General features: G+C 38.4%; 1 protein-coding gene across 5 annotated transcripts in view; it reads left to right on the top strand.

The window, feature by feature from the left end:
- col12a1a (collagen, type XII, alpha 1a) overlaps positions 1–3,100 on the top strand; it is a 72,601-nt gene extending 69,501 nt beyond the window's left edge. For 4 of the 5 annotated variants that reach the window (XM_057859880.1, XM_057859879.1, XM_057859877.1 and 1 more), the window contains one exon: positions 2,281–3,100. In XM_057859880.1, the coding sequence (XP_057715863.1) occupies positions 2,281–2,429 (149 nt within the window). In that variant the 3' untranslated portion in view covers positions 2,430–3,100. Of the gene's footprint in view, positions 1–1,121 lie in introns of all 5 variants that reach the window. The other variant, XM_057859881.1, reaches the window with a different exon arrangement.
- The last annotated feature ends 9,344 nt before the right edge of the window (positions 3,101–12,444 follow it).

The raw sequence follows: 12,444 nt of genomic DNA, 5'->3' as shown, positions 1-12,444 counted from the left end.
CATATAAGCACAACATTACAACGTAGGCGTCAGCCCGAGACGTCGTGCAGCCATATTGAACTGGCAAGAAAGCAATAAACCAAATGTTCGCTGTTAGAAAGCACAAAAAACCTTGCTGTAAAACATACCAAAAGGCAGAATACTGTCTGAGCAGGACATGTGCGTTAATTGTGTCAAATATTTTAACGTGATTAATTTAAAAAATTAATTACCGCACGTTAATGCGATAATTTTGACAGCCCTAATATAAATATATAAAAATGAAGAAAAGGATAAGCCTGATAATGCTTGGTTTCTTACTGTGCGCCAAATGAGCAATATTCCAGTATCGCTTACATGGCCGAGTCGGGGCAAACCGACATACACTCATAAGGCTTATGTGTGCGTAATGCACGCACAGTGCGTAGTTATTTGTTTTGATGCCTCTGTGCATGCGGGTCAGTTTGCCCAGCACGTGTCGGACTGCAAATTAGTGCGCATGTGTAATACTTGAACGGGCTCAATGGACAAAGGCAGTCTGAATAGGCACGGCCAAAAAAAACAGATATGACAAAAAATCGGAATAGTGCATTAAGACCTGAAGTGTGAACATATCCTTATAGATATCTAGCTTACCGCCTTGAAAATAGGAGTGCTTGTCGCCCTTCCAAAGATGATGATAGACATCCATTTGAAGTGGGAGGGTGGCAGCGAATGAACACTTGTTCATTTACGGCCAACCCTCCTACTTCAAAAGGATTTGACATCTAGTGCTACCACTTGCACCCAATCAGTTGAGCATGGTCTGACCAATCCATGATAGAATTACTTTACATTCAAATGAATATGCAGATATTTAGTATTAAAAGGAAAATATATATTTTGTATTTTTTTTTTTCCAAAAAAACACAAAAAACAAACAAACAAAAAACAGTATCGCCCGATGTCACACAGCAGGGTATCGGAATCGATATTGGGAGCCAAAAGAACAATGGTATTGGTGCAACACTATTAATAACTTGTTTCCAGAGACAACTAACCCCATTTGAATATTTGCAGGTTTGGCATAGCAAACTCTGAGTCTACTATGCAGCTTTAACATTTGAAGTTCTGTTTCTGAGATGTTTGCCCATATGTTCCAGGGCTTTAATAAAGGATAAGCACCATGGACATGACTAATGAACATTAAAACAAACATTACAAAAAAAAAGCCAAAAACCAGAATGGAAGTGGACTGCCACTAACATCATCTCACAGCTCTAAGCTACCATGATGGCAACCTGCTGGCCTGTTTGCATCTTGAACTACAAAAGCGCTGGGAACACAAAAACAGAGACAGAATATTCCTACCAAGGAAGGAGCATGTACAAACCCCACCCAACAACACTACTAACAAAGAAGATTTCATAACTGTACTTGTAGAGGTGAGACTGTAAATAAAACTAATGTTGTGCTATGTAAATGATGTATGATCCCGGACACTTCACTAAATCCAAGTTAACGTACTGAGCTTGTGCCTTATAACCCCACCGCTAACTTACTTACACCAGCAATAACCTCTGTTTACATAGTGACCAGACTGAAGCATGTTCCATGTGTACTTTTAACCATTATCTTTGTATTTTGTGTGTATGTTGGACAAATTGGTGCTCAGTGTTGCTTTCTTGCCAGTTTGGTGTAGCACTGTCTTGGGTTTTACACTTTATTATGCAAGAACGTGAGCTAAGAATGAAGTAATATTAAGAGATTAAAAGTTTTAATAATACGGGAATAAAATTGTAACATTGAGTGAATGTCACACTAGTAATAGAACCATCAGTTTATATATTGTAGCCATCAGATAATATAAGCTATATAGGGTTAATGATTGAGAATCCCAAAACAGGGTGCTCTTTTCCATATACTGATGATGGTGTCGATGTTCCAAACATGATTTTTTTCATTTTTACAAAATATCTACTAAAAATGTTATTTGACAATATCTTAAACAGCCATCCTCTTAATGTAGTTACTTTTCATGCTTTTTACAACTTTATTCCTGTAAAAATGACTTTTTCTGCCGAAAATATGATTTTATTCTCACGGAATTGCAACGTTTTTCTCACATACTCCATTTTTCTTGTAATATTTTTACGTTATTGTCATAGTATCATTTTGTTTTACTCCTTTTCTATTCTATGAGGCTAATACTCCTTTGTGTTGAAGCAAATGTATAACACAGGGCATTTTAGAAAGAAAAAAAGTGCAATACCATATGAAATTGTGCAGCACTTGTTTGATTTGGCCACGTATTTTCTTTAGCCAACAACTACCGACCAGAACCAGAGGTAGCATCTTTACCCGTGGAGCCCGCTGCCGCAATTGAGACAGTACAATCATCAAGTCGCACGCGAAACCAGCGAAGAAAGCGATCGCTATCAAAAGGTGATACAGAGACACTAGCATCATAGCTACCACGAGGGATTCTTAAAAGTGTAGTATTTACATAACTTTGATGATCCATTTATGTGAGGATAAAGTGCTATTCAGAACATACATACATGGGTTTGATACTCATAGTTATATTGAACATATATTGTTTTGACATGAGAATTAGCAATACAAGGCCGCTCATTACATTTAGTGCGTCTTTTAATGTCTGTTTGTACTTGCATCTGACTCGAGTGTTGGATGCACGAATCCTGTGAAAAAAATGCAGAAAGTCAACCACCAGCTGTTCTTTTAGTCTTAATTTTATGTAAAACTGTTGTAAGAGTTCCTTGGGATTAAAAAGGTCTTTAATTTTATCGCCTCGAGGTATGTTCTGCATCATGTTTTGTATGGCCTATAAAACCGAATAACAGTCTGACTTGTAATGCAAGTTTTTCAACAAATGTTTTTGTTTTTGTTACCAGATGTGTAATTTGCATGTTTGTGTTGTATAATTTACTGAGAATTTGTAAGTCAGAATATATTTGTGTTCTATCAATGCAGTTAGATTTGGATGCAAGACTATGGGACATAGAATTGCTGTTCTCATGTTTTAACTGCAAATATGTTGTGAATTCCCCACAGCCTTATTTTCTTATTTATTTCTGAAAAAACAGAAGAGGCATTTTTCAATAAAACTACTGAAAATGTTTCTCTTGTTTCAGCCGTCTTTTTTCTGCATAGGATGCCAAATTCCTCTGGTGGGAGTTCTCTAATTCAAGTTTAATGGTTTTGAGTCTTCATTTTGAGTGACATAACATGTTCATTCAAGCCTTTAGAAATATGCTTTATTTTGACAGGCAAAGACATATTCAGCCACCCCAAATGTCAGGTCATGTCACTACAACAGCAAAAGAGAAGCAGGAGTGTGAAAATAAATATTCCCAACTGATCTCGGTTTTCAGTCCTCAGAGCAACTTTCAGTCTTTTTAGCGATTAAGCGTAGATTCACATGAGGAGGCTACGGAAATTAGATGCAGTCGATGCCTTACACGGAAAAACGTTTTCTCAAATTATCCACATCTAATAGAGGAAATATGAGATCGAAGGGGGAAGGAAAACTTGATGCACTTCCTAGCCAAATTAAGTTTTCTTGCGATAGAGAGTGGGGTCAAGTATCAAGGTCACCAGCAAAATGCCTGTGTCATGATTGCCTGCATTATTTCATGATGAAAGCATTATAGGTTTTAGCATAGTGAGTTACTTTTAAAAGTTCCTCTAAACCCCACCACCCCCAAAAGTGTTTCATTACATTTTAACCCTTTTATACAAAAATTATGATTTTTTCCCTCCTAACCCTTACAGGGCATTTATTTTACTCACTGGTTGCAATTGATGATGCTAGACATCCAATCCATTTAGACTGGGTGGGTCGAATGAATTCGACCCTCCCAGTCACAATGGATTGGCCATTTAGCACCCTCAATGGCACTGCAACATGAACATTTAAAGCCAGTCTTCCAGGTTAAAGTGAACTTGACGTCTATCGTCATCAGTGACATGCAATGAGTTAAATACTATGAATAGTATATATACAGTGGGGCAAATAAGTATTTAGTCAACCACCAATTGTGCAAGTTCTCCTACTTGAAAAGATTAGAGAGGCCTTTAATTGTCAACATGGGTAAACCTCAACCATGAGAGACACAATGTGGAGAAAAAAAACAGATATCACATTGTTTGATTTTTAAAGAATTTATTTCCAAATTAGAGTGGAAAGTAAGTATTTGGTCACCTACAAACAAGCAAGATTTTTGGCTGTCAAAGGCAAGGCAAGGCAAGGCAAATTTATTTATATAGCACAATTCAACACAAGGCAATTCAAAGTGCTTTACATCACATGAAGATCATAAAAATCACATTTAAATCAATACAACGTAAAAACCAAGACAAAAGATTGCATTTAATCACAAATAGAATAAAAATAAATAAATAAAAATAAAACAGAAATAAAAATAAAACAAAAACTACTACTACTAATAATAGTTGAAATCAGCAATGGAGATAAGCACAAGAGGAATAGAAGGCAGGTAGATTGAAATATATAGCCAGTTATGGATGTGCAGTGCTAAACAAAAGCGTTTTTAGCTCTGATTTAAAAGAGCTAACAGTTTGAGCATACTTCAGACGTTGAGGTAACTTGTTCCAAAGGTAAGGAGCATAATAACTAAATGCTGCCTCACCCTGCTTGGTTCTTGTTCTTGGAACATGCAGAAGACCGGTTCCAGACGACCTTAGGGGTCTAGATGTCTCATAGGAATCAAACAAGTCTAGCATGTATTTTGGTCCAAGGCCATTAAGTGTTTTGTAGACGAGCAGTAGTATTTTATATTCTATCCTTTGACTCACTGGAAGCCAGTGTAGCGATTTCAAAACCGGTGTAATGTGGTCCAGCTTCCTTGTGTTTGTGAGGACTCTGGCTGCAGCATTCTGTACTAGCTGCAGCTTCCTGACTGATTTTTTTATCAAGACCTGTAAATATACCGGTGCAAAAGTCCAATCTGCTGAAAATGAATGCATGCATAAGTTTTTCCATGTCTTGTTGAGTCAGAACCCCCATAATTCTGGTTATATTTTTTAGGTGGGAATAAGCGGATTTAGTGACGGACTTTAGATGGCTATCAAATTTTAGGTCTGAATCAATAATTACGCCAAGGTTTCTGACTTGATTTGTAGCTGTAAGTGACATTGTGCTAAGTTGCCTGCTTATCTTTGACCTTTCCTTTTTTGGCCCAAAAATGATCACCTCTGTCTTCTCCACATTTAACTGGAGAAAATTCTGGCACATCCATTCATTGATTTGATGAATGCATTTACTCAGGGAGACTAAGGGACTATAATCATGTGGGGACACAGAAATGTACAGTTGTGTGTCATCTGCATAGGCGTGATAGGAGATGTCATACTGTTCCATTATCTGAGCTAACGGAAGCTATAGATGTTAAATAAGAGTGGTCCAAGAATTGACCCTTGAGGGACTCCACGCGTGAATTTGGTTCGTTCTGACTGATAGTTTCCGACTGACACAAAGAAATCCCTATCATGTAAATAGGATGCTAACCACTGAAGAATAGTGTCAGTAAGCCCTACCCACTGTTCCAATCTGCTGAGTAGTATGTTGTGATCAGCCGTGTCGAATGCGGCGCTGAGATCCAATAGTAACAGAACAGATGATTTGCCTGCATCAGTATTCCGACGAATATCATTTAGGACTTTGATAAGCACGGTCTCGGTGCTGTGTTGTGGCCGAAATCCAGACTGAAATGAGTTAAAAAGATTGTTTTGCATCATAAAAGTCTGGATCTGTTCGAACACAACCCTTTCGATAATTTTCCCCAGGAATGTCAGATTTGATATTGGCCTGTAATTGCTAATGGTTGAGGCATCCAGATTAGTTTTTTTAGGAGAGGTTTTATTACAGCAGTTTTTAAAGTCTGTGGAAACTCTCCTGTTTGGAGAGAAGTATTTATAATCTGAAGTATGTCTGGGGCTATGCAATGAAAAAAAGTTTTGAAAAGTTTGAAGGAAGGATGTCAAGGCGGCATGTTGTGGGCTTTAATTTTCACACAATTTCTTTTAAAGTGGCATAGTCCAAGAGGCTAAACTGTCTAAGATTGACGTGGGGGACATTTTGGGAGGCATTTAGTGTACCAATTTTTAATCTGGAGTTGCAAACAGTCTGTCTAATCTTTAGTACTTTGTGTGTAAAGAATGCTGCGAAATCATTACAGGACACCTCAGATGCCAATTCCTGAGGTATTGATGCTTGTGGGTTTGTCAGTTTGTCAACAACAGAAAATAGTGTTCGAGTATTGTTGGTGTTTCTACCAATTATCTCTGAAAAATATGACTGTCTGGCATTTTTCAGTTTCTGGTTGTGTTTGCGAAGACTCTCTTTGTAGATATCATAAAAAACTAGGAGTTTGTTTTTTCGCCATCTGCGTTCTGCTCGTCTACAATCTTGCTTTTGTTTTAAAGCTAGTATGGCATTTCTCCAGGGTGACCTCTTCTTTCTTGACAAAGTTTTTGTCTTAATCGGGGCAATAGTGTCAATTACAGTCGTCACACTGGAACGGAAACAATTTACAAGTTCTTCCACTGGAGCTGTTGTAGGGGTTAATGGTGAGGCATAGGCCTGTGTGAATAACGCACAAGTGTTATCACTTATGTAACGCTTCCTAATAACCTCTGTTTCCCTTTTCAGAGGATGGACAGAGGTGGTCATTTTAAACATAATGCAGTAGTGATCAGACAGAGCAACATCATTCACTGTGACCTCAGAGATGTTAAGACCTTTGGATATTATTAAGTCCAGTATGTGCCCTCTGTTATGTGTTGGAACTGTGACATGCTGAGATAAACCAAATGTATCCAAAATATTTAAAAGCTCTCTAGCACATCCTTCTTCAGGATTATCAACGTGAATGTTAAAGTCACCCACTAAAACAACACAATCAAAGTCCATGCAGATAGAAGACAGTATTTTGGTAAACTCATCAAAAAACGTTGTGTTATACTTTGGTGGTCTGTAAATTGTTACCAAGGCAGCTCTGCAAGGGCTTTTTAGCTGAATGACAATATATTCAAAGGAATCAAACTGACCACATGAAATATTCGTGCATTGAAAACTGTCTCTGATCAGACTGGCAACCCCACCTCCTTTCTTATGGGTTCTTGGTGCACTAAAGAAATTGAAGTTTGTGGGGGTTGCCTCAATCAGAACTGTCGAGCTATTATCTTGGTCTAACCAAGTTTCTGTTAGGAACATCATGTCAAGGTTATGTTTGCTGATAAAATCATTAATTAAGAAAGATTTGGTTTCGATTCAAAAACTCCATGTAGCATATATCACTGAGTGTCAAGAAACAGCTGTGAATGGTCACAGCCGGATTTTGGGGGGATTTTATGGGTGAAACATGGTAATATAACAAGGGTCGCGATGCAGAAATCGCAGATACCAAGGAGTGGTCGAGATGTTCTTTTTCATATATTTACCCTTTTAAACTTTTTCTTTCAATTTTTCTTTGTTTGGATCAATTATTTATTATCTAAAATAACGGAAGAAATGCGACAGTAACAAAAAAACCCCTAAAAAAAACAATTAAGCGATAGTTATGAGGTAGATATCCGTGACTTTTTTACAGACACCATTTTTTTCATTGTCGCGTGCTCTCACCTCCAAATAGGGTTTTGCTGTTAAATGCCCTCCTGTTCAAAATTTTTCTTCCCCCAGAAAATTGAGATTTTAAGTATTCCAATTAATGCTTGAAGTTAGTGTGCTTGAGTGAATTTATCACCCGTGCATATCGGTCAATTTTGAAAGTTGGCCAAATTGGGGGTCTAGCAGAACTTCAAGTCACCGGAGTGTTTTCCGCCATATATACATATACAGTGTATCACAAAAGTGAGTACACCCCCTCGCCGCACTCTACATCAAATTGGTGTGCATGTATATTCCGAAAAATACGCAAAAAAAATTTCAAAATTAAGATTTGTTATTAATGAAAAAATTAATTAATTTCGTTGGCTGTCTACACAAAAATAGCAATGTAAATTGCCCAAAAGAACAGTCAGAGACGTAAGACAACCAGAGGATATAACAAATAAGAAGGACAGGGCATATGGTGGGAAAGGACAGATTGTTGAAACAGGAGAATGTCATTGTGGCGTAAGGCAATGCAAACAAGAAAAAGGTGTCGATAAAAAAGCTACCACTGGATCAGGTCGGCTCTTTTTCCCGTCTTTTTCACCCCTCGACACTCAAGCCATCTCTTCAACTGAACAATTGTAGGTTCATCCACATCGTTACCAGTGAATTTGGCACCAGGCACATCATTTTCGGATAGAATTGGTAGGTTTAGCCCGGTAAGTATCTCGTTCGTACACTTTTTCCATGCATTTAGCATTAGGGACAAACGTGAGCTTGACCCATCAAGCAACAATTGCTAACCTCATGAACATTACGTATGTCCTTTGAGACGTCACAAAAAGTTCTGGGATACATAGTTTTTGTGGTGCTTTCGGTTTTGAAAAAGGACAAGAAATGATGGAAATAGAGGGCATAAACACATGGTCAATGCAGCGTTTTAATGTTTATCTTTGAGGGCAATAAAACTATACAAGTCACAGACATTATCTCCCGTTTTACTTGGGCGATTGACTTCAAGTAAAAACGGGCGTGGACATCAACTTCCGCATTTTCAAATGAGACCAACCAGCGGCATGTGAGTGACTTGATTACAGCGTGACTGTCAGGAAGCGCGGGCGGGCAAGGTGGACCCAAATGCAGGGAAGTGGAGGCGAGGCAGATAACGGTGCAAAAATGATTTAATTCAAGCCAACAAAAAGCAAAGTACAAAACAAAGGCTGTTGGAATCCAAAGATAGCACTGAGGCAGACAAAACTGTCACTAACAAAAGACTGCTTTTCAAAAACTTACACAAAACACGAGGGCTTGGATAAGCGGGAATAATGCAGATCAGAACATGGACATGGACATTGACAATGAGGCAACAAGGAGTGACAAGAAACTGGGTGCTTATATACAAACACGCAGACAAGGGGTAACGAGACGACGTGGAACAGCTGGGTAACACAGTGGAATGCAGATTGCAGGATACACTAGGAGAAGGCACATCAGTTGAATTCAATGGGCAATCACAGAGACAAGTCACACTAGGAGAAAACCATCACAAAACCTAACAGTGACGAGGCTTCAAAGATGATATACATATCGCCGCTGACACGTTTGGTGTTAACGGTGTAGTAATTTACAAAATTCTTTATAATTAAAAAAAAAAGAAATATATATAGTCATTAATGGCAAAATTATTGCTAAGTTATTAAATTAGTTAATACATTTTTCACCTGCCCATTAAAGAGTTAAATATTTTAAATATTGTCACATATATATATATATATATATATATATATATATATATATATATATATATATATATATATATATATATATATATATATATATATATATATATATATATATATATATATATATATATATATATTTTTTTTAATCATTACCCAAAAAATTGTCACTTCCTCTCTAAAGGGTCTTATTTTGTTAACCTTTGAGCAGCTGTCCACTGTAGTTGCCACTATCACAGAAAGAGTTAAGGATGTTGCATTTGTAGGGAAAAGGGACTTGCCGGGATATCACCGAACATCTATCTGTACTTGATTTAAAAAAGCAAAGTACAAGTTTTTCCCTTTGCAAATCCTCTCTGCCTTCTCTGCCATGCTCCCTGAAGGATTTTCCCAGGATCTTCTGCAGCTCTGTCCTCATGACAATTTTGATGTTGCACTTGAGTATGGGAAAGTGGAAAAATAATGACACAGAGCAAGTCCAGGTGAGCGAGGAAGTTGCCTCAGGGATGTTCTTCTTGGCCAGAAACTGTCAGATTCTCATGGCATGGTGAGCAGACGCGTTGTCATGGTGAGGCAGCCACATGTAGTCCTGACATAACTAACACCTCTTTTTGCCCAATGAATGAAGCAAATACAACAGGATCTCTTTGCACATGTACTGGCGGGTCATCTGGACCACATTAAAGAGGAAAACATGTTGATAGTATTTTCGTTTTGAAATATATCTTCTTTTAAACCAGTACTGGTCTCTTTCTGAAACACCTAGCATGATAAAAAGTATAATAAGGTATTTTTCTACTCCTGGGATTGACTCTGGTCAGATGTTCTTTGTTAAACTTAAGGATTGAAGTCTCAGCAGTAACAATACCCCAGGAGTAAGCCTCTTCTGAAGACTGTACACAGGAAAGCCCGCAAACAGTTTGCTGAAGACATGTCTACAAAGCACATGGATTACTGGAACCATGTCCTATGGTCTGATGAGACGGACGGGCTTTCTTGTGTACCGTCTTCAGAAGAGGCTTCCTCCTGGGGTGACAGACATGCACACCAATTTGATGTAGAGTGTGGCGTATGGTCTGAGCACTAACAGGCTGACCCCCACCTCTTCAATCTCTGCAGCAATGCTGACAGCACTCCTGTAACAAGTTGCATGACATTTTGGAGGGAAAATGACAAGCAATACTCAATTTGGAAATTTAGGGATTTACGTATTTACTAAGTGGTGTACTCCTTTTTGTTGCCAGGGGTTTAAATATTAATGGCTATTGTAACCCAGGTTAACATAGTTACCAAATTAAGAGCCATTGATAAAGACAACCTTAAAAAGATTACCATTATTAAACATTAAATTGGAAATTTGCTTAAAAATCTATGTTTAAAAAAGTATTTGAAACCTGATGTAATCAGTAAACTAACAATTATTTGATTTAAAAGAAATAAAAAGTAAAATATTTCCGCTGTGCTTTTATTTTGAAAATCTCAATTGGCGAAATGCACTAACCTGTAGAATGCGCACTTTCACCGCTATTGCTCATTCGTGATTGAGGAAGGGAAGCGGTGTATTTTTTGGATTATTCACAAGCACTGTTCATCTATGCTTGCTGAAAGGGACTTGGCTATTAAAGCTTGATTCAGAAGTGACTGAAAAGTTGTTGGAGAGAGAAATTCCAACCGGGATACAAGATGGCGAGCTAATCCAAAGACGAACCATTGAACTGTGCCTCACGCAGGAGCGAGACGCACGCGAGACTTCGGTTTGACATCCTTCATTCTGGTAGGATCCACCATATTTTTGTTGCCCAGCGGAGGATTTGTTTGCAATTACATAAGTCAGGCGCTTTTTGTAGTTCTTCACCAGGTTTTCACATATGGAAGCAGGGATTTTGGCCCATTTCTCCACACAAATCTTCTCTAGATCTGTCAGGTTTCTGGGCTGTCGTTAAGAAACACGAAGTCTCAGCTCCATCCAATGATTTTCTATTGGATTGAGGTCTGGAGACTGGCTAGGCCACTGCAGAACCTTGATATGATTTTTACACAGCCCCTCCTTGGTCAGCCTGGCTGTGTGCTTCAGATAATTGTCATGTTGGAAGATCCAGCCACGACTCATCTTCAAATCTCTAACTGAAGGAAGAAGGTTGTGGCTCAAGATCTGACGATACATTTCACTATTCATCTTCGGCTTTATACAGTACAGTCGTCCTGTAGCCCCAAAGCATGAGGTTTTCACCCCCATTCTTCACAGTGGGGATGGTATTCTTGGGATTGTGCTCTTCCTTGTTTTTCCCCCACACACGACGAGTACAGTTTGCACCAAAAAGATTTACTTTGGTCTCAACTAACCACGTGACTCTCTCCCATGACCCCTCTGCATCTGGCAAACTTCAGACAGGCCTTCACATGTACTGGCTTCAACACGGGAACCTTCTGAGCAATCCATGATTTTAAACCATTGCACCACAGTGTTCTATTGACATTAGCCTTTGAAACTGCATCCAGCTCTCTTAAGGTCATTAACCAGCTCCAGCCCCTTAGTCCTAGGCTAAGCCCTCACTTTTCTCATCATGGGTGATGCCGCACGAGGAGAGAGTTTACATGGAGCCCCAGTCCGAAGTAGATTATCAGTCATGTTTAGCCTTTTCCATTTTCTAACAATTGCTGCAACTGTTGATTTTTTTCTCACCAAGCTGCTTTCCAATTGTCCACATAGCCTTTTCCAGCTATATGGAGCGCAACAATTTTTCCTCTAATGTCTTTTGAAAGCTCTCTGGTGTTGGTCATGGTAGCAGTTGGATTATGACTGACTGTGGGGTGCACATGTGACAGTATTGAGCTCAAATGGGTGGTTGGTGGGTGGTTACTCATGGGGTAAAGGTGGACTTTTTAAGGTAGACTGACAACTCTTTGAGTGTCATAATTATTACTGATTCTCAGGGGTACAAATACTTATGAACCCAAGTAAATTACAAATGAATTATTCTTTAAAAAATCATACAATGCGATTTCTGATTTTCTTTTTTTTTTTTTTTTTAGATCATGTCTCTATGAGTGGAAAGACATCTATGATTGAAATTTCAGACCTATACCTATAATCTAAGTTGGTGAACTTGC

The sequence above is a fragment of the Corythoichthys intestinalis genome, chromosome 15 (assembly GCF_030265065.1).
Source record: "Corythoichthys intestinalis isolate RoL2023-P3 chromosome 15, ASM3026506v1, whole genome shotgun sequence".
Taxonomy (NCBI): domain Eukaryota; kingdom Metazoa; phylum Chordata; class Actinopteri; order Syngnathiformes; family Syngnathidae; genus Corythoichthys; species Corythoichthys intestinalis.
The sequence above is the reverse complement of the archived record's forward strand: the minus strand, read 5'-3'. Positions and strand labels throughout refer to the sequence as shown.